A 22,464-nucleotide genomic window follows, 5' to 3' on the forward strand; every position below is an offset into this window, starting at 1 on the left:
CAACTTTTCTCTTGGTCATAGTCTCAGCCATGTGCTCTTTGGCTATTATTTTAATTCAGCCCACTGTGAATTTATTTGTGTGTTGCGTGTGTTGGTGATGGTTGTGAATACTTCAAAATAACACCATCATCATTATTATTATTGGGTTCAAGTATGGTTAAGAGTCCTGGATGAGGTTAGGGATTTGTTTTACATGGTTAGGTTTTGGGTGAGAGGCTCTGGAAATCATCATGTCTATGGGAAACCACCAAAAGTCCTAACAAGGATGAAAATACAGACTTGAGACCTGGGTTTATGCCCTGTTCTCTAAAATTGTCTGATGCTAACATGAGGGTTCATCTTTTGTATACTGTAATTTTCAGTCTCCAGTCTTCATATATATATAACAATCTTTTACCTGAGGCTGGGAAAAACACAAAGAGGGACTTGGATAAGATCACATTTAGGTATATAAGAAAGCGATTCTTCTTAAATATTTGTACAAGTGAGAGATAAGCATCGTTCCACCTTCCTCAAACAGCAGCCTATTAACAACCTGTTCAAAGGTTTCTGGTTTGTCAGAAAGAATCATGTGATCATCCTCAAACATCTGTTTTGCATGTGATGAATGTCACGTGCTGAGTTTACGTCAGTGCAAGACTCTGGGTCTTTACTCCTGTAGTGCATGTTGACATGATGCATTAAATGAGTTCGGTATGGGAGGAGGGGATGTGGATCAACTGGTTCATCTGGTCTTTCATTATTGACAAACCAGATGAGAAAACGTGCTAGACGAATTGAAAAGACCAGACATCTTGCACATTATTTCATTGTGTCTACTCTGCATGGGGAAACGATTAACAGCTTTGTGGAAGAGTACACACTGTCAAATGGAGTTAGAAATTAAAACACATGTAGAACCACATACTTTAGCTTTAGCCAAATAGTCAACAAATTAAACACCATGAATGAAAATATGAGTGGGACACCACATGTAGAAATGTTTCATGATTAATTTAGTGAGGCCAGACTAATGATTTAGACAAGTGGAGAGCTGAGATAGATAACATGCTGACAAAGAATGATAGAAATGCAAATGCAAGACAAAAGAAGACAAGGGAGACAACCACTTAGACAACACTTGGATTCAAGCAAGTGCCGTAGGAGGATATGAACAGGACGAGTGTGAGTGATCCGAAAGTCTAGGTGGAGGAGAGGGCTTGATACAGCTGTGCTTTGAAGGGCCGTTTTTTCTAGTGCAGCACTGCCACAGTGTCTGTTGATTGAATCAGAGTATATTTTCTGGTCTTGCTCACATACAACCAAGTAAAATGTTGAAAACACTTATGAATAAACATAAGGAAATGCAGCTGGGTGATTGGTTAGCGGAAACAGTGGAGTAGGGGCTAGTGCCGCAGCTTCACAACAGGAGGTGGTTTAGGAGAACTGCAGAAGGAGTGAAGGTGTGACATTTCACGCATCCTCTCAGCATGTGTGTCCATGAGTCATTCTTTGTCCAGCCTGGCTCCATGACTTTGTTACAAAAGAATTCGTTCAAAGGACATGCGTGATTTTTTTCTAGTGACATGCATTGGTTTCTCCCCCCCCCCCCAAAAAATGTATTAATAATTGTATCAACACCAAACAGAACTTCTTAACTGTACATAAAATGCGACTTATAGTATCTGCCCATTTAGCTGCCTGTGGCAAATATTGTCATCAAGTAGTTTACTATCATTATTCAGTTCCTGCATGTATATATTTTTGTTACTTTGTTGACTGTTTGACTCATCTTGATCAAACGCAATCTCTACATTGTGTGCTATCAGCACGTTTGTCATTGAGTCCAGAACTGAATATCAAAGAACGATATCAAGGAAGAGGATCTACAGCAGGAGCTCAGAATACTAAGTAGAAGTATTGCTAAGAAGGAAATAGGTAGTTAAAAAGTCATGTTGCTGAATGAGTTTTGCTCCTCTGGTTACAAGGAAATTCATCATTTAGACACAGAAGAGGTTGGAAATGTTTATTTTCCGGATATATGATGTATAGATATAAAAAAACTTTATAAAACAAAGAATTATCACGTAACGGGGAAAGCAAGGAGCGAATCATGCAGGTGTTTTCAGCACCCCAATGTAAAATCCTTCTGGAAAGCACACCTTGGTAACATTTATTTCTTTAAGGTTTCAGTGGAACCTTTGAACATCATCCAATGACGATTCTGCAGACTTTCTGCAGTTGAGTATGACCCTTACTTGGTCTCATATTTGGGGGTGGGATGAGAATGCTGGGGTGCTGTTGACATGCAGTCCTGTTTGCACCATTTTCTCTATGCACATGCAAAAAGACAAGAAAAAAGAATGCATCTTAATTCTAATAAAAAATGTTTCAAGTAAAAAACACAGCTTCAGGATAGATCTTCGGTAATAAATAGAGTGCACCATGATTGACCGCCCATTTTGTTCAGCACCTGTACATAAGCAGTATGAGAATCAGATAAATAAAAGGCGACTGGTTCAAGCGGAGTCTCCGTTACCATGTCTCTCAGTACAATACTACACTCCTAATTGCACCAGATGGGTCACCTGACACCTTGCTAGAGTTCATTGTCCTCCGGGAGTTCAGGTTTCCAGGCCTATAAACTATTTTGGATTCAGGTGACTGAAATTCCACCACCAGAGATCAAGTGCCTTTTGTAGTTGCAGGCTCAACTACTATTATGGTACCCCATCCCTCACTCCAACACAGAGTTTATGATGTTGGATCTGTGTAGATCAGGAGGGAAGAAGGCCTGGTCACAATGAGGTGTCCACAGTTCTCCTTTCAGTCATCTCCATGTTCAACAAATATGATACCATAGACAGAATAATGGGAGGTTTCAAAAGGCTTTGGTCAATCTCTGAGCTCCAGCCTGCCGTCCCGGACCCTCCAGACCCAGTGGTGGCATTGGTCAGGAGCTGGAATACAACTGAACCACACTGGAGACTGGTCAACCTGGTCTTCAAATGATAGAGACTTCCTGTCCAAGGTCTCCAGAGTGAAGGGCTTGTCTGAGATCTGAGCAAGATATTTGACCAGAATTACTTGATGCAAATACAACCATCACATATCATCACGCATCCTTAGACCTTGAATTGTAATCTTGTCCATGCACTTATCTTACTACAAGGCCTCAGACATAACTTTTAAATGGGTATAATTCCTGCTTTTCCCCTTTTTTAAATTTACCCTGTGACTTCTCCTTTGAAGCTGCATCCTACTCCACCCACAAAATGGACTCATGTATGAACACACTTGGTATTTGGCAGTCTCACCTGACCACTGAGCCCAATTGCAACGTGTCCAACCTTGACCAGTTTGCGTTCCCGGATCCTCAGGCACTCACCGTCGATGTTCTCAACACAGATGTCAACACCTGGGGAAGGTCAGCGCTAAAGAAGTGATGCTAATAAATGCTAGTGCTGCTGTTAGAACAAATAGTTTTACCTTCACTACCATATAATGAAGACTGGTGCATCGGCCCTGTCCACTGCTGCTGGTCATCACTCACGGTGTCACTTTGACTGTTGCACGAAGAGAAGACCCCAGAGCTCAAGTCATCAGATGAATGATCAGAGTCCTGCGAGGACACAGGTTTATTTGAGAATGTCTGAGATTTCGTTCAACTTCTCTCTGCTCACTCACCTGGTCTAATGGCGAGGTGTCACTGAAGCAGGACGGAGGGTCGTCTCTAGGTTCGGGGGAGACGGTGAGGATCTTGGCGCTTGGATCAACATCTGTGCAAACAACATATGACTATGGTATAAAGATTAAAGCTCACATACTAATCCTGTGCCACTTACCGTGTCGGAGGTATTCCAGCTCTGGTTCTGACCCAACTGGGCTTTCAATCCTTTGCTGTCCCTTCTGCAGGAGAGGGAAGAGTTCTTTCAAGTTCTTCAGATAGTCTGTGGATTCAGGAGATTCCCAGTCCTCCTCATCTTCATCCTCCTCCAAATCCCCCTCATAGTCCTGATCCATTCCGACACACTTGCCCAAACATTCTGCATCAGCCATGTAAATGTCCAGGTCTGAATCTGAACTCCAGTTCAACATGTAGTCGTCATGCAGGGATTTGGGGCGAGAGTCCCATTCTGATCCAGGAGAAGGACTCTCAGACATTGGATCAGAGTCAGAAACCTTGAAATCCAGGATGTCCTCTTCCACTGCTGTAGTTCTCCAGGGACTCACCCAGAGCATCCCTGGTCTGTGTGCACCAGACAAGACTTTGGGAGCACAGGGGAGAACTGCTGGATGGGATGGGCCGTCACGCTGGTGTTTAGCTTGATAGAATTTCTGACAAAGTGCTCTGACAGACAGGGGACTCAAACCTCCCACTGTGGAGTGAGACAGCAGTCAGATTTCATGCAATGTGAGGAAAAAAGTGATTTTTGTGTGTTATTGTTACTTTACTTTCCATGTATACTATCCCTGTTACTGTCTTCTTTTATACATGATTCGTTTGTGTCTCATATTTCCTTCCATGCTACATATTTGGTTTGCGCAGGTATTTAGAATTTTCATGTTTTGAATCCTACTGGGTTGTATGGTTATTTAGTCAGAGTCATGAATATCAAGCAGTTGAACTATTTCTGTTATTCTATTTCTCTCATTGGTGTTTTGTCTTTGTTATTATTTCGGCTGTTTATGCTTCTTGAGATGATGGAAACCAGAATGTGATGAAGAACATCCACCTGCTCTCAGGGCTTTGGTAGTCATCCTCTTCAGCTCCTGGGCAGATGCTCGTTTATCAGGATTCTTTTGGAGACCAGACCGGAACACTTGTGCTGTGAAGTTGTTACAGTTGGAAGGAACCTCACCCAGAGGTGCGGGTTCGTTGACAATCTGAAGTCAGTGACGCAATAACAGGTCTATAAATGTGAATCATCTTCAGACATATGTTTTATAATTGGGGTGAACTTTACATGGAGACAAAGTGGCGGTGAATAGTAACTTATCCAGGGCTGGTAGCCGTTCAGCATGTGCAATAACATGCAGCAGCTGCTCCAGACGTCGGCTTTGGCACTCAGCTGGTCACCTCTGGCAACTTCAGGGGCCATGTGAGTCTCAGTGCCAGGGAGAACTGTACCTACCAAGACAACCAAGTCTTACTAAAGCACATCTTTGTTACTGAAAGTATGGTAAAGCTGTTAATATATACATTTGATTTCTATTGTACAAAGAAAGCCTTGTGTGTGTTCTCTGTCGTATCTGCCAAAGGTGGCTACTTTGATGAGTCAACATTTTAGAATACATTTTGGTCTATTAATTGATTCCATTTCTTTTTTGACTTTGCTTATTTGTACTATGCTTTCACGCAATGAGACATTAAACAGCATGGTTTTCAGTAAAAACACTGGAAAAATTGGGGTGTTCTAAAACTTTTGACCGGTAATATATATATATATATATATATATATATATATATATATATATATATATATATATATATATAAAATTATTATCTCCTTTCCTTGCATTTATATATATGCAAGGAAAGGATAGACAAGCACAGGATAGACAAGCACAGACTTCCTTCTTCTCATAATGCGACTTTGGACTTTAGATTAGACAGCCTATATTCTTTCCACAATACAAAAAATGTGGACGTTTTGAGATTAGATTGGAGACATTATACAGACATGATAAGGAGCTAGCAAATATGGAGACATATGCACAAGCTCTGACAGGCAAAAAAGGATTGTGCATTTGGAAGTTCTAACTGCTTTTGAGAAAGAGTATCGAATTGAGATTAGACATTGACACACTTCATTTAATTGACTAAGGCATTCAAAGAGCTGCTAGCTTCATGATTTCAGTATTGATAATGGCACACCACCATTCATTGTTTAGAACTGTGCGATAGCTGCTGCTAACTGGGTTTTTGCTCCTCAACGCTCTGGGTCCTACTCACCTCTGAAAGTCTGCCTGCTTCTCTGGTCCTCATCTAAAACCTCGGAGAGACCAAAGTCACACAGGAATGTGTCCCTGCAGTCAGCCGACAGCAACACATTGTCCACTGGAATAAAACACAAAGGATCAGTACACAGCTTAACTCCTGTTGCTCAGGTTTATGGTAACAGTTTTGTGAAGAAGCCATTATGAGATTGGGAACTTTAAAGCCTGCTAGTGGTGGAGTCACTGACTGACTGAGAATCTGGAACTGGAGGAAGTTCTAAAACAAAAGCCCATTCATATAGAAACTTTACAGGCATAAATCTCTTTCACACGTGTGCACACAGAGTGAAATTCACATTGCAGATTGGAACATTGTAGGCAAACTTGTAAAGATCACTGAGGGATAATGCTTTAGTGCAGAGGTGTTAAACTGAATCCCAAGGGCCATATAGGTGCAGGTTTTTGTTTCAACCAAAAAAAGCTGTAACAGACTGACAATCAACTGATTAAAAAAGTCACCAGACTCTGCACCCACATGTCCCTTTGGGGACACACTGAAAATAAATTGTTAGAGACCAAAACAAGCCTTGAAAAAAAAGAACTTTGATTGTATTCTACACATCACCTTTGACATCTAAGTGAAGCACCCCATTCTGGTGCAGGTGCTCTAGCGCTCCCAGTGACTGGTGGAGGTAGTGCAGCGCTAAGTCTTCAGACAGGCGGTCCAATTCTTTCAGGATCTGACCCAAACAGACTTGAACATGTGCTGGTATGTTATTGTTCCATCAACTGTGTTGCATTTATGTGTGCACCATCAACTATTTCAACCAGTGTTACCTGGTTTCAGGTCCATGAAGAGAACGATGTTCAGCCCATCCCTAACTGCCCCGAACAGCTGGACCACTCTGGGAGAGTCCAGAAGACTCCAGGTCCTCACTTCCTCCACACTGAAACGACTCAATGGAATCTGAAAAGCAAGACCAGACATCATTAGTTAATTCTCAAAAGAGTACAACCATCAGAGGGTCTCTTACCCTCTTGGCTGCGCATGTGAACCCGGTAGTTTTGTCCTGGACACAAAACACATCCCCATATGACCCGTTCTGTATGTGATGAAGAATGTGGTACTCCTCTTCCTCCCTGTACTGACAACCCTTGGGCTCAAGTTGCTGAAGAAGACAATAACAATAATTATTATTACACACATATGTAATATTAATCTTCTTTAAACTGCATACATACTTAGCAACAATACTAGTGTATGGGCGTACATGAATAATTTGTCCAACGTTTAAGACCTATTTACTTACATGATAAAAGATGAAACCCTCATTAGACATTCTGTCAATCTTCCAATCGGTCTGCGCCTTTAGATATTTAAAAAAAGGGGCAGCAAAGAACCTAGACATCCGCGTCACTTTTCCTCTGAGAGCATCCAGAACTCTGTCACTGGTGGCGGTGAGGGTCGACACATCAGGAGACACATCTCCAGGACGATGCAATGTATGCAAAGTTCTCCCCTTGTACTGAGATGTTGGACTAAACTCAGAACCAAGCTGAGATCCAGAGACGTTCATCAGGTCAAAGGTCATGTTTGACATGGCTCCACAACTCTGTGGTTTGTGTTGGCACTCCTCAGCACAGCAGCTGAAGTCGGAGTCTGTCTCATGAGTGCAGATAGAGTCCAGGTCTGAGTTTGAGTCTGAATGATTGCAGCTGCTGGACGTGTCGTCGGTATCGAGCGTTGGACATGGCTCTTTTGATGGTAACATCCAGTCTGGTGTGTCACTGCACTCACACACACTTCCACTGATGCATCCACATTCCTGCAGTTCATCTTGGCTCAGTGAATCGGTGAACTGAGGAGGAGGGGGGATGATGTCATACGATGTTGATATTTCCCTGGAGGAAGACTTCAGCCAGTCCAGCTCCTGCACCCAAAGGCCCCTGATTATGGGGCGCTCCTGCTCTCTCTGACTTCTTGGCCTCCTTCGATGTTTCCTTTGCAGGTTTTGGCAAAGCAGTTCGTCCTTCTCATCCTCAGAGTCACTGAGCACCAATGACTGCACAGCCCTGAATGAGAATACATTTCAATCTTCAAAATCTAATAACAGAAAACACTTTCAACCCTTAATACATTAACATGACTCATATCACTCTGATAGCACTTGTTTCTTCATACAGTCATATTTTTTGATACGATAAATAAAGTACCCAGGGTAAATCTCATCTTTAGATGTCATGGCGACAATCACTCAGTTAAGACCAATGAAAACTATTCTTACCTTATCTAAAAAAAAATAAATAAATGAAAAAGGTGTGGCTGGTATTTACCTGCACATTTTCAACAACTGCACTCTGTCATAGAAACTCTGAGTGTTGGTTGGACTGAACTCCTGGAAGTCTTCACCTGACCCAGAAACACACATTTATATCCTTGTTAGGGCTTTTGGAGGTTTCTCATTTCCATAATGCTTTCCCCAGCTTCTCAGCCGAAACCTACCCATCCAGCACAAATGGAAAATGACTGGCGGACCTCTGTGTCAGTTACAGGCGGTAACATATGCCGTGAACCAAACCTTCTCACTTGATACTTATTTAATTCTAAATGTAATTTTCATTTATGAGATTATTATCTTTTCAGTCGTTTTTTTTAATGAAAGTAATACAACAAACCAGCAGATGGCGCTACACGACTTATTAAATGCAATCGATAGACGTGAAACATAATCGGAGGCAGCGGACTTACTTTGCGCCTGGGCGACCACTGAGAGCCCCTGGTTCTCATCTAAATTCTCTTCCCCTCCTGAGACCACGAGCTTCGCAGTTCCCAGTCGCAGGACCCGACTCAGATGTGGTGCAAATGGTTGGACCAATGACTGATGACCATTCACTGGGCCTTCGTCTTCACCTCCTGCGATCACCATGGTGAGGGCGGCGTCAGAATTGAGCATTTGAGGAATGGCCATGTACCTGCGCACACAGCGTACAAATTATTTAGGTATTTTAAAATCCTAATCTGCAAACTTTATGTATGTACAAAAAGCACATTTTACTTTGAACATTTCCAGAATAAGCACCCAAGTCACAGCATAGAAAGCCGCAAATGTCAAAGGTCAATATGGTAGCATGACAAGAAAAACCCAGTGTAAGCTCAGAACCCTGAACCATCATGCAGGGAACAAGAAATGAAATGGTGGAATGAATATGATAAAAATTAGGATCTTAAAACAAAAACAATGACAAACTTAAAACAAGGTTGATAAAACCATGTTTTCAAGGGGAAAGAAAATCAATACATTGAGTAGAATGACAGAAAATTCCCTGCAGATGCCATTATATTAAATAAAAATAAAGAGCCTGTGAAATAATGACACAATGTAAAAAAAGAATATATGCAATATTTAATATCTAATCTGTCGATAAGTTGTTAGGGTCATCATTTTAGAATATTCTTTTAACTATGTCAAAGCCTACGTTCTGGTGTATGATGTGGAAAGCCCATATGTAGATGACAGGCCACTTTGTATCTGTGCTTCAGCAGTCACAGTGAGTCATTACTCTGGTACTGAGTCCGGGTCGGAGGTTAAATATAGCAGCAGGGATTTGGAACGCCAAGAAGTGCCTTCCACTGGATCAACAGCTGTCCAAGTCTTTCCCACTGAGGCTGCCATGTTGACAGCCGACACACCAAAACACTGAGCCAGTCACCATGAGAGACCAGCTCAGAGAAGAGCCTCAGGTGCCACTGTAGTCCAGAAACTACCAGTTCATCAGTTTATGCTTGAGACTAACTTTTGGTGTAGCTATCAAGCTTGTCTGAATTTCTGATCAATATCACCAATTTAGTTTTCCAGTTCTGAGGTGACCCCTCTTTCATCACACCAAAACCACACAGTGATTGCACAGTACCTTACGACGATCCCCCTTCCTTCTCCTATATTTGCTGTTCCGAGGGACTAAGGGACCTTCAACTCTTTTCTTGTCAGTCCACCCGGTCTTCCTCTGAGTCCATGTCCAAGTGCTCAACTCTTGTTCCTGCTGCTCTTAGGGGTGCTGCTGATTGGACAACACAAGGCATGTGGTTCAGTTATGTGACTGTACACCTCAGTCAGCCCGGCCTTTAATTCCAGACACGCACACATGCACACACACCCTTTTTCCAAGATGTAACATTAGAACTTGTTACTGTGATGGACGAGTAAATAGTTGAGCATTTATTGAAAATGGAGTTTGATGAGGCTTAAATCCAAACATTTCAGTAATGGACCAAGAGACAAAATAAACTGTTATATCAACATAATGCTTAAGGACATACTATATGTATGTTGTCAAACTGATCATAATCACAGGTTCATATGTTTTGGTTCATGGCAGCTTGGCGAAATCCATTTCTCATTTTCATTTTTTCAATTATAACAAGCATATCTCAGAATAGGAAAATATTCTGCAGGATTAAAACAACACTTTTCTACTCAGTCCCTAAATAATCTCTCTTAAATATAATTTGTCAAATCCCTTTATTTCATACTCAATGAATCAAGATAATATGCATTGTACTTTCATCTTATTCTGAATTTTTAAACTGAACTAGCGTGGTTCAGGTGTAATGATGGCAATTTTATCAAAATAAACTAATGGACGTTTTCTTTGCCACTTATGCATCGCAAACTCTCAAGATAATTATTTTACTGGATTAAATGAAAACATGAGCTTGTTTCTTTTTTTGCCATATCTTAATATGAAAGGTTATTGAGTAACATTATTTTAATACTGGTGACAAATGTGCTTGTTGTACGAGACATTTGTAAACATCGGCATTAACACACCATTAGCTTTTAATCACTTCATTCGAGTTAGGTTTTTGTTACAACCAATCAAGGACCCCTTTATGTTTGGCTTTGCTTGTTCAAGGTGAAACACTGGTTACACAGTGCACTTGAACGGTTGGACCAAAAACACATCACTCTAACCCTTGAGGACTGAACTGGACACCCCTGTTGTAGGCAAGTTATTTGACCTGCATTAAGATGACAAAGCAGCTGGCATCACTTTCATAGGAATTGTTTTTGAACCGTGACAAAGTAAGCTCCACAGAACCACAAAGAACAGGGCATTTTACACATTACAAATGCTAGAGCCGACTTCTGGTTAGCATAGGGCCATAAAGATAACCTAGCTGAAGTGACTCCACAAAGTCAGCTGTAACTTGTGGACAAATGTCAAGTGTGACACATGCATAGTTTGGAAGAGACAGCGAATACCAAGCCTGTAATCAATGAATCTCATTTATTTGCATATTAAAACAATCATAATCAATACTCTTCTCCTTCATCCTCTTCTCCCAGACTCTCAGCTCCCACCTCTTCATAATCCTTCTCCAGGGCAGCCATGTCCTCTCTGGCCTCAGAGAACTCTCCCTCCTCCATCCCCTCACCAACATACCAGTGGACGAAGGCACGCTTGGCATACATCAGGTCAAACTTGTGGTCAAGTCGAGCCCAGGCCTCTGCAATAGCAGTGGTGTTGCTCAGCATGCACACAGCTCTCTGGACCTTGGCCAGGTCTCCACCAGGAACCACAGTGGGGGGCTGGTAGTTGATGCCCACCTTGAAACCAGTGGGACACCAGTCCACAAACTGGATGGTGCGCTTGGTCTTTATGGTGGCGATGGCAGCGTTTACGTCTTTGGGCACCACATCACCACGGAAGAGCAGGCAGCAGGCCATGTACTTGCCGTGACGAGGATCGCATTTCACCAGCTGGTTCGCTGGCTCAAAACATGCGTTGGTGATTTCAGCCACAGAGAGCTGCTCATGGTAGGCCTTCTCGGCTGAGATGACTGGGGCATAGGTGGCCAGAGGGAAGTGGATACGAGGGTAGGGCACCAAGTTGGTCTGGAACTCTGTCAGATCGACATTGAGGGCCCCGTCGAAACGAAGGGACGCAGTGATGGAGGACACGATCTGACTAATCAGCCTGTTGAGGTTGGTGTAAGTAGGACGCTCAATGTCCAGGTTCCTGCGGCAAATGTCGTAGATGGCCTCATTGTCTACCATGAAGGCACAGTCAGAGTGTTCCAAGGTGGTGTGGGTGGTCAGGATGGAGTTGTAAGGCTCCACCACAGCTGTGGACACCTGGGGAGCTGGGTAGATGGAGAACTCCAGCTTGGACTTCTTGCCGTAATCCACAGACAGACGCTCCATCAGCAGGGAGGTGAAACCAGAGCCGGTGCCACCTCCAAAGCTGTGGAACACCAGGAAGCCCTGGAGACCTGTGCACTGGTCGGACTGTTTTGTTTTACATTTAAAAAAAGTTTAGCGAAATTGGAGCCACCTTTCACAGTCAAGGAAAAATTCTCACCAGTTTGCGGATTCTTTCCAACACCGGATCAATGAGCTCCTTGCCCACAGTGTAGTGACCACGAGCATAGTTGTTGGCAGCGTCCTCCTTTCCAGTGATCAGCTGCTCGGGGTGAAACAGCTGACGGTACGTTCCAGAGCGAACCTCATCTGGCATGACAAAGAAGTCATGAATGCCACTATAGAGTTTTAGAAATTGAGTCTTACCAATGACAGTGGGTTCCAGGTCCACAAAAACAGCTCTGGGCACATGCTTCCCAGCCCCGGTCTCACTGAAGAAAGTGTTGAAGGAGTCATCTCCACCTCCCATTGTCTTTTCACTGGGCATCTGACCATCTGGCTGTATGCCATGTTCCAGGCAGTAGAGTTCCCAGCAGGCATTGCCAATCTGGACACCAGCCTGACCGACATGTACAGAGATACACTCGCGCTAGAGAGAGAAAGGAATATTTGTGGTTACTAAAGGCAGCCATTTTATCAGCCAGAGGCGCAGCAGATGACATCCGCATTAGTCACACATGTGTCGGGAACATACAAAGACCTGGCTCTTAAAGAACAGGACAAAAGAAATACCCATTTTACAATGTTACATTTCCAGAGTTGGATCAAACGTAGGTTCTATTCTATAATCTACGCATTACCGCTCACTAGCAGGGATTTACATGAAGTCACGATCCACGTGGAAACAGTTATAAAAAAAATAAAAATAAAAAAAATTTAAAGCAGTCAAACTCACCATTTTGATGTGTGGAGAATAGGCAAATGAAAGAGAAACTACGAAGAGACAGTCTGTGGCTCCCTCTGTGTCCTTAAAGCGACTTGGGGAAGTGATTGCTAATGAAAAGCAGGTGTGGAATTTTGAAAAGACGATCGACTGTCATTGGACGTCGATCATGTGACACTTTGAGACGTTTTCTATTGGCTCGTACGAAAACGGCAACTTTAAGCGTAGAAAAAAACAGATAAATATATAGGGATTTTACATAAGTAAGTCTATAATTAAATATACATTTATTTTTTATATGAATGGTTTTTGACTGTGAATAAATACGCAAAAGTAATATTGAATAAATGATAATTAAATGTATGGCAAGATGAGGCAACGCATTTTCCATACTGTTCAACTGGTGAGCAGCAGGGCTCGTTTTATACTCGTTTTTCTAACACAAAAAAAAATGCATCGCAGAGCAGTGTGCAGTCTGGCAACCCAATCCACCAGTCTCAGAGACGCGGAGGTGACTGGCAACCCTGTCCCCCAGTGACAGCGCCGTCTTCCCTAGTCAATGCCCGGGCTCCCGACGGCCAAGCAGGAGCCATTCAACCCCGCCGAGCATGAGTTGCAGTGTCCGATGATGAGTCTATCTACTGTGTTAAACAGACTTTTGTGCCACACGGACAAAGATTAATTTGTTGTGGTTTTATCTTGCACTCATTGTTTCCCTTTTTTAATGCACGCTTTATTTAAAACATGCCAGAATCATATACTTACTTTGAATGTATTCTAAAAATAATTATTTAATTCAGTTTTGGCTTCTGTCTCTGAAAGCAGAATGTTTAAATCAGCTGTTGAGTAGATTTGTGCTTCAAACAAAAACATTAACTTAGGCTGTTTTTAAAATGCTGGAAACACACATTTGGATTCCTTCTAAATATCAAAATCTGAATGTTTCTAACCTATCGAGAATCACATCTTTTCTTTCGCCTATAAGGTACCTAAGTATTGTGCTGTTTTTATTTAAAGAAAACGAAACTTTATTCTTATGTGAGTGTGTTTTATTAATATAAATGATGTATTTTCCTCAGGTTCGTCTGAGATGGGGGCATATATTTTGCCCCGGAAACAGCCCTGTGTGTGTGGGTATGTTTTCCATACTTGTGAGTACCAAGTCTTGACAAGTCACCTTCTTGTGAGGACATTTTGCTTCGTGAGAAGTAGTATTATAATTGCGCGCAAGTGGGCGAGTTCTGATTAAGTCAAGGGTGAGAGGCTGGGGAAAGCATTATGGCAAGGAGAGGTCCATGAGTGAACATGAGTTTTTAATCAACAGAGTAAGGGCATTTTTGAGGACATTGTGGCAGGTCCTCACTTTATTAAGCCTCATTTTGAGGCTTAATAAAGTACAGCTCGGTTATTATAATTGTAGTTTTCGTTTGGTTAAGAGTAAAAGTTACGTTTAGTCATTTGTTTTGCATGGTTAGGTTTTGGGTGAGAAGCTGGGGAAAACATTATGTCAATGATGGTCCTCACTAAGGTAGGAAGACAAACGTGTGTGTGTGTGTGTGTGTGGAAGAGAGATCCCGGGTGGAGAGCAAATACCCATGCAACATCTGAACAAGATTGTCAGCTGGCAAATCCTGAGCTTGTGTAGAATGTCAGTTGTCATGTCAAAAAAGCTTTTCATCTGGACTGTTGTTGGGTCAAGTTGCTAAAGTTAGCAAAGACCCTCAAGTTAGAATGTTTCCAGGTCAAGCAAAGTGAAGAATTAGTCTGTGGACAGGCTGCCACAGTTCTCATTTAACCTAAATAAAGCCACTCGTACTTCACAAATACATGTGGATTGGAATAGAAGGTTGTATTTAAATCAAAGAGATTAATCAAGGGTGTGGGCGTTGGTATTAGCATTGGGTGATTTCAGCCGTGAAATGCAAAAAAGACAATTTAATAACAAATTAATAATTGCTGGTATTGACTGTCAGTTATGTTGTTGCATAATAGGGAATCTAGTTGTGACTAAAGCCAGTAATCCACATCCTGATCCAAACAGATGATAAAGACATGCTGACATGTAAAAACAAAATAGTATTTTCCTGCCTAAGTTTAAAAATAAAGCACAAGTTTACTTACTTGCTCACGTGAAAGCAGCTGAAGTGAGCTTCATGGAAGAGATGGTGAAGAATAATTAAAGAGGTCAGTGATGATCCAGAGACATGGGGTAGAACTCTCCCCTCACTGGCATCAACAAGAAAATTCACACCCCAAACCACTTTAAAACCCATGGCTCTGACAGACAGCCAGACATTACCCAGTGTTAGCTTCACTGCACCAGCTCTCTGTTCACTTTCAAGTGAAGAGTCAAGATTTTAAACTGTTGAAGCCCCACTTCAACTGGCCCTGCAACTACAATGTAGAACACCCAATGACCCTGTGTGTTTAGATACAGAATATACATATATATATATAACAGACAAAATCAGATTCAAATTCAGATTTTTTTTATTAGTTTATTAGATTATTAGTCTGGAAAAGGCTGAATCATATATGATGTCTTGATTTTTTTTTTTCTGGCACATTTTAATGCAACACAATGTAAATGAGTCAACAATAACGTATTTTTTTACAGCGATTAATACAACAACACATTAAAATTACAAGTAAAAGTAATTTATTTGTGACTCATTTTCTCAATCGCAGAATTTGCAGTGTAATTTTGGAGCAGCACCTGAAGGCAGCACGGCCGAACACCGGACAGTCACCGTCAAGCTGCGCATGAAAATGACGAGCTTGTACGTTTTTTTTTGTTTTTTGTTTTTTTATTCTCTACTATAGCGTGGAGTTAGTTAAGTGGCGCTTCATTGAAAATCGATTGATCTTAAACTCGGAACTGTTTGTATTTTATCCATGACGTTTGTTGTGAGTTGTTTAACTTTCGGTTTCATTATTTTGACATGCATACTATTACGTTTAATATCATAAAATCACCTTTTTTAGTGACTTGGTCGTACTTAGCATCGTGTTGGTGTCTTCTGGATATGGTCCTTTAAATGTATTTTTAGGCGTAACTGAGACTTCGAAAGGCAGATAAACAATCTTGAAACAGCGTGGACATTGTGAAGTAAACGAGCGTAAAGGCAGCATTTCGTATCATAACCGCGGTTCTCTAATCACGTTCTGGGGCATTTGCAGAATGGAGACCCCCACTGAGGATTCCTCCCCTCGCACCCTCTCTAATGCGATGTTTGTGGACGTCCCTCCGTCTTACCCGCCGTCCCGGGATATCACCTGCCGCTACACCATCACCTCTGAGTTCCAACCCACGACTCGGGACTGGATCGGGATATTCAAGGTGCCTTTTCAACATGTTATATTCAATATTTTAGAAACTGCTCGAGTTTTGTCAATAATACAGCGTTAAAACTCATAACTGGTTGACAGGTAGGATGGAGCCACAAGAGTGACTATTGTACCTTTGTTTGGGCGGACATGAACATGGAGAGGTCAGATGGGTCCGCCAGCAGGAAGGCCGTTTTTAAGGGTGAGTCATTGAAGACGTTCACGGCATGTTGTCAGAATTTTTTTATTGAATTGTTCATATAACTTTGGTTTCAGAGAATCAGGTATTCCTTCTCATATCGAACAGGGCTTACATAGTTAGTACCACAATGGGGTTTGCATAAGATTTTCGGCGTAAATCACTTAAAAACTCCTTGCTGGGATCCACTGCTACAAAGATTCTGCAAGTGCGACATTAGATCAATAAGTCAGAGTTTGTCTTCAAATTATTTTTATTATTTATTTTCTATTTTCCTGTTTATATATATACTGTATGTATCGCTTTTCACATCCCTCATAAGTTCCTGATTCAAGTCTTCATTCTGGTCCTGTCCTCTACTCAGAATACCACCTGCCCAAAGATGAAGAGAACGCCTACCAGTTCTGTTACATGGACAGCGCGGGCCAAGTGCAAGGAGTCAGCAGGCCGTTCTCCTTCGCAACCCTAGACCAGTCCATCCCTGATAGCAGCATTGAAGATGATGTGTTGGTTGTTTACACAAAGGTGTCAACCTGCTGACGCAATACAAGTTCTGGTCGCTTGATTTGACATATATAATATGGCTACCTGTGCGATTGCCCTCAGGAACAAATCAACCAGGCCCTTCAGGAGAGAGATGAACTGAAGGCTCAGAGAAATGAGGCCAGAGCTGAGATTGAAACCCTGAGCTGTTCACTGAGAAGACAAGAGGAGGAAATCACCATTCTGAAGGTTCATTTGTGTTTGTTGCTTGTGGAAGGTTGAGCTCATCCACTCAGACAAGAACCACAGATACTCTCCAATACTCTCTCACAGGAGCAACTCAGTCAGAAGGACGCGAAGATAATTGACATTGGGAACAAACTTCATCTGCTGGAGGAAGAGAACAAGCAACTGAAGCATACATCAGAGTTGGAGGCAGAATTTCAGCATTTAAAGGTACAGTGCATGTCTGCAGAGCTTTTTGTCACTCTGACTAACAATTGACTGGGCTGAAACAAGCTTGATTACATCAACTATAAGCATATCGATAAGGAGCAGAGATAACAGGAAGGATCTAGGAGTCAGAAATGCACTGACTTATGACTGAATTTCCAATATAATGTCGCATACATCCTTTTTTTCCTTCAAATTTCAACTACTGGAAGGCCTTGAATGTTCGAGCATGTCGGACCTATAACCGAATCTTATGGTAACGTCAGCGATGTCTTAATGGAGCTTAAAAGTTCATCACACTCTGTGGTGCAGATAGGAAGTACTCTTCAGCCCCACATACATATTATATAATTTTCACCTGTGAATCTAGTCTGATTTTATTCTTTTCTGATTTACACAAAAAGTTTAGCAGCATGTTATTTCCATTTATTTCTATTTTCTTCATTTATTGTTTCTTCCCTTTTTAGTATGAAGAATGCGTGTCATAGCAGTGCATATTGACTGTACTTTTTCAGCTAAAACTGGAGGAAGTTCAGGAAGTCATTGCAGTTAAGGACCAATTGATAGCGGACAAAGATGACATGATCCTGTTCCTCCAGCGGCAGAATAACACAAGGAGCCACAAGGAGGTAGAGTTTTGTTCCTTGAAACAAAGTAGAATTGGTAGTTTTGATTCTGCAGCACAATCTTGGTGATATGCAGGGGTTGCACGGAGCACGCGATGACTTTCACGCCAGCCCCACGATTCCATCTGAGCTGCAGGAAACCACGAGCGATGCAGCCTCCTACAATAAAGATCTGCCACTGCAGGAGACGCAGAGGGAACATGATCGTGATGTTACTGGTGAGAGACATATCAGATATCAAGGATTTTTTTAAAGCAACACTATTTTCTAACTATTATTTTTATTGTTTCACTTGTGATTGTAGAGATCACTCAAGAGTCAGATGAGGAGGAGGTGAGTGGAGCTTGTTATAGTTTGTTGTGCCATGACAAAAAATAAAATTAACCTGGATGAACACACATAAGTCCAGGTGTGAGGTGTAGTCATCTTGTTAATCCAATCCAGTTTTTCCATATCTTCTTCCCTTTCATGTCTCTGCAGGTTCTGGAGTGTCGCTACTGCAAGGAGCGATTCCCTGGGATCACCCAACAGCAAATGGACCAGCACGAGCTCAGCCACAAAGTTTGTCCATTCTGCTGGCATCTGTGTGACCACATGGATCAGATCACCTTCGAAGACCATGTCTACAGTCACAATTAACTCTCATGATGCACATGGTGTACAGTCAGATTAATTTACTTCAGGCTTTTATTTCAAATATATCTGAGAAAAAAATATTTTTGCAAGATGTTACGATCTTACTGGAAGTCCCAGCAGGAACCTCTGCAGGCAGCCGGCTGGAATGGGAGAAATTGAATGGGTACTGCTGTACCTTTCTCCGCGTTCACTAGTATTCTTAAGTAATGTTACAAATGTGTGATGCTTTGTGAAAATCTTCTGTATAATACATGCTTTTAAGAGTAATTAACAGTCATCTTTTATCAATGAACAGAGAAAAAAAATTGTGAATATGGGAAAAAAAGTGATCATAAAAAATACTGGAATGCAGGACAGTATGTGTAGATTAAATAAAAAGGAATAAATGCATGATGGTGGCGCTGTGGAGAGGGATGCTCCCTATTAAGTAAACCTCTACCGTATGGAGTTTGTATGTGTGCGTGTGTGTTATGGGTCTATATGTGACCTGTGATGGACTTGTGACCTCCTGTTGCCCTGCCATTCTCTTGTCTTACGGAGCGCTTTCCCACCCTGAGACAAAATAAATGTATAACATTCAAATAACAGAAGAGATATGCATTTTTATGTATACCAAATTATTTTATTAATTCTTATATCTGTTCTGCAGCAAGAGGGTAGAGTTCATTGGAAGAAAGAGTTTCTTTTATAGTCCCTCAACCATAATCTGTGTAAAATTAATCCAAAGCCCCAATAGTTATAGTCACATGACTTGATCTCTCCACTACAGAGATTATCAACAGTGAGTCACCACAGTACCAAGTTCTTCTTGTTCAGCCCTGATCACGACTCTAGTGTTGACCTGTGGCGACGTCCTCAGGGTGTCATCTGATTGGCTTCCTCTGGAGTGACATCACGGGAGGCAAGTTCTGAAAACAGTGCCGGAAGCCAGTACTGCGGTTCTTGAGGTGCCTGTGAGTCCAGCCAGGCAAGACCTTCTTTCAGTAAGTGGTCCTGGAGAGACAGGGGAGAGAGCAAGTCACAGGTCTCTTTACCTGGAGATGATGTAACGAATGTAGCAAAAGGCTAATAGAAAAACATTTTTTAGAAAAACAGCGAGCACAATTCACAAACAGAGTAAATCAGGTGTCACCAAACCTCCCTAGAAAAGGCTGCAGTGGCAGGCTTTTTTTGTTCAAACCAATCTAGTACATACAGCTTCACTTGATTTTCAGACAGGTGCTGCGTGGTTCAGCTGACACCTGATTGGTTAAACTGTGTCTGCTTGTTCGGTTGGAACAAATACCTGTACCCACTACAATTTGGTTACCCTTGATATATCTATCAAGGTTGTTTTTATAATGATTGAATGTTGAGGTTTCCATTGGAAGGGAAGGGGAAGGACAAGATTAAAAAGTAAATCAGAGCTCATGTGTAGAAGTTTGGGGACAATGCTATTGAGACCTGACTAGAAAAGGAGAAAGCGGATGACACTTAGGACGAAAATTCTTAAGAAATGGAAGTAAAAGAAGTAGTGGAAGACAAACATGGATGTGGTAAATGAGGACATGAAGAGGAAAGGAGTGACTAGGGAGGAGGCTGACTTGCTGAGGCAATCTTTGACGAGCAATGCCAAAATAGAAGAATGATGACGAATGACTAACCACAACGTGTGAGGCTCGCTCCTTCTCCCACTTCAGATGATCCTTGATCTCAGAGACGGTTACAAAACCTTTTTTCTATAGTGACACAATCACAATCATCAGCATCAAAAGTATCCATGTATTAAGCTGTGTAATGTCCAACACACTGCTCATCACTAAATTATAATTTGAAAATCATCCAGATGGGAAATCGCCACAAAAAAAGCTGGCTTTCAAGTCACTGTTCGAACTGAGCCTTGTTGGTTACCCAAATAATCTGCAGCCATTACACTATTATTTCTCACCCAGAAGACAGAGTTCCTTGCAGTGTTTAACATTAAATATCACCAATGTGAAGGACGGGTATCACACAGGTCACAGTACTACAATTGTTTTTGTCTGAGCCTGACCTCAGCCAGTTGCAAGACCACAGTGTGGTCCATGTTGAGTTCCGCTGGCACTGACTGCACTAGGTAAGATCCACCGACAGGAATCATCCCAAAACCACTGCCCATCACTTTCAGCTTCTTAATGGCACGAACGAGATCATCCCTGCAGCAAAGAATAAACACCTCTTAAATTAGAGTGACAAGTACTGAATAAATGTCAAGGCACCAGGGGAACTCACTGACTGACGTCCTGAGCATATCTTCCACGACTCTTCAACACTCGAACATGAAGCTCGTCCAGCTTCATCAAACCTGAGGGAAGATAACTGAATTAAAGATTAACTGTATATGACTTGGTTGCGTGACTGAGTAAACGAACCTCCATTTCTGTGTTTGAGTGCAAGACAAACTTCAATGATTTGAACTCCAAGTTCGTAGTAAAAGTCTCCTACACCGAGCATCTCCGACCAAAACCCTTTTCCAGCTGAAATCACAGGCAATAAAATATGAGCATTATAACATCATCATCCTCACCACCACTACGGGGAGTCAGACTTACAGGCCAGTGGGTCTACGCCTATCGTGGCACACATTTCCTGGAATTGGACCCTAAACTGGGAATTTTTGCGAATTTCTTGTTTGTGCTTGCTGGCAAATTCTTCTAGGTTTGACTTGAAAGTCTCCAGCTGTTTGGACATCTGAAATGATGGCAGACACATTCAGTCTCACATGCTAGATTTTCAACAGAAATCAGCAAAGTACAACTGTATCCTCGATTAAATGACCTTTTTGCGTGAGCAACTGTAATGTCCTTTTGACAAATAATAATGGAAGCTATGGCTTTTCAATGGTTATATGTTTTTAAAATTAAAACACGGCTGTAAAAATGAGCTGAACCACACAGTAAAGACTCTTTACCTGAACTATTTGGTCTTCTGCAAGTACAGTTCCTCTCTCTTTGTATTTAGCCTGGACGCAAACAAATATACAGTTAGTTAAATATACGTATATTTTTATATGCACAAGGAAAATTAGTAATTTAATAGATTTGAAAAACCCTCACCTCTGCCAGTTTCTTTTTAGCAATCGCTCCCGCACCGACACCTCTGCGATGCATTTTGGCGTCTATAGAGTATAAATATATGTAGATAGCTAGTTTGTAAATGTTAATGTTAATATTAATATAGAGTCATAAATCGGACGCTTTTTGTAGCTGCTGACACCATGTTAGGAAAAACGCGCGATTCCATTGACTTCAACAAGTAAAAGATCGCGCAATCACTTTATACCGGAAAGAAAACATATAACTATAAATATTAGTGTCTGACTGCGGAAATAGCAATGGAAGTGTTGTTCGCGAGGAAGGATATGACGTCACCGTCTGTCGGCGTTTAAGAAACACTGCTGCCTGCTGGTCCGGCGAGTATCGGTGGCTTATCTTCCCTAATTCAAGGAAAAATGCAGCAATTCTCAGTGATTTTTTAAAAATACAGAATAAAACATACAGAATGAGAAAGAAAACTGGTAGAACGTGTGGATAGAAGAAGCAAGGCAATATGACAGTTTCATTATTCTGAAAATGATTGAGGTGCACTAAGTTTGATTAGTTATGCGACAGCCTTAAATTCGAAATTAGAACGCATTTTATACATTCTATATTGACGGTATTTGACGATAATAACTGATAGCCACATATGCACATCAAAGAAACAATTAGTAGATTA

General features: G+C 41.6%; 4 protein-coding genes across 7 annotated transcripts; 1 reads left to right on the plus strand and 3 right to left on the minus strand.

Annotated features, from left to right (window-relative positions):
* Positions 1-2,019: 2,019 nt before the first annotated feature.
* On the minus strand, positions 2,020-9,972 carry LOC128762962 (uncharacterized). 3 transcript variants are annotated; one of them, XM_053871608.1, is made up of 15 exons: positions 9,832-9,972; positions 8,669-8,892; positions 8,254-8,329; positions 7,230-7,992; positions 6,954-7,088; positions 6,757-6,886; positions 6,545-6,673; positions 5,936-6,040; positions 4,947-5,110; positions 4,716-4,866; positions 3,825-4,358; positions 3,667-3,758; positions 3,469-3,601; positions 3,297-3,397; positions 2,020-2,311 (listed from the first exon to the last, which is right to left on the minus strand). In XM_053871608.1, the coding sequence occupies exons 2-15, from the start codon at positions 8,886-8,888 to the stop codon at positions 2,234-2,236; spliced, it is 2,811 nt and encodes a 936-aa protein (XP_053727583.1). In that variant the 5' UTR covers positions 8,889-8,892; positions 9,832-9,972; the 3' UTR covers positions 2,020-2,233. The 3 variants fall into 3 exon arrangements, with proteins under 3 accessions (XP_053727583.1, XP_053727576.1, XP_053727593.1); XM_053871601.1 differs by having other exon boundaries at positions 2,020-3,039; XM_053871618.1 differs by lacking the exon at positions 6,545-6,673 and having other exon boundaries at positions 2,020-3,039.
* A 1,237-nt stretch (positions 9,973-11,209) lies between these two features.
* Positions 11,210-13,132, minus strand: LOC128763130 (tubulin alpha-1C chain-like). The gene is made up of 4 exons (XM_053871952.1): positions 13,018-13,132; positions 12,489-12,711; positions 12,283-12,431; positions 11,210-12,209 (listed from the first exon to the last, which is right to left on the minus strand). Exons 1-4 carry the CDS (start codon positions 13,018-13,020, stop codon positions 11,235-11,237), a joined length of 1,350 nt encoding a protein of 449 aa, XP_053727927.1. The 5' UTR covers positions 13,021-13,132; the 3' UTR covers positions 11,210-11,234.
* A 2,561-nt stretch (positions 13,133-15,693) lies between these two features.
* On the plus strand, positions 15,694-19,312 carry calcoco2 (calcium binding and coiled-coil domain 2). 2 transcript variants are annotated; one of them, XM_053872010.1, is made up of 10 exons: positions 15,694-15,785; positions 16,186-16,345; positions 16,435-16,534; positions 16,896-17,056; positions 17,138-17,263; positions 17,348-17,470; positions 17,983-18,096; positions 18,170-18,311; positions 18,398-18,426; positions 18,574-19,312. In XM_053872010.1, the coding sequence occupies exons 1-10, from the start codon at positions 15,769-15,771 to the stop codon at positions 18,730-18,732; spliced, it is 1,131 nt and encodes a 376-aa protein (XP_053727985.1). In that variant the 5' UTR covers positions 15,694-15,768; the 3' UTR covers positions 18,733-19,312. The 2 variants fall into 2 exon arrangements, with proteins under 2 accessions (XP_053727985.1, XP_053727986.1); XM_053872011.1 differs by having other exon boundaries at positions 15,771-15,912.
* On the minus strand, positions 16,571-22,118 carry snf8 (SNF8 subunit of ESCRT-II). The gene is made up of 8 exons (XM_053872026.1): positions 21,804-22,118; positions 21,659-21,709; positions 21,300-21,438; positions 21,120-21,224; positions 20,980-21,052; positions 20,762-20,903; positions 20,373-20,447; positions 16,571-19,722 (listed from the first exon to the last, which is right to left on the minus strand). Exons 1-8 carry the CDS (start codon positions 21,855-21,857, stop codon positions 19,585-19,587), a joined length of 777 nt encoding a protein of 258 aa, XP_053728001.1. The 5' UTR covers positions 21,858-22,118; the 3' UTR covers positions 16,571-19,584.
* Positions 22,119-22,464: the final 346 nt, after the last annotated feature.

Source organism: Synchiropus splendidus, chromosome 1, assembly GCF_027744825.2.
Source record: "Synchiropus splendidus isolate RoL2022-P1 chromosome 1, RoL_Sspl_1.0, whole genome shotgun sequence".
Lineage (NCBI taxonomy): Eukaryota > Metazoa > Chordata > Actinopteri > Syngnathiformes > Callionymidae > Synchiropus > Synchiropus splendidus.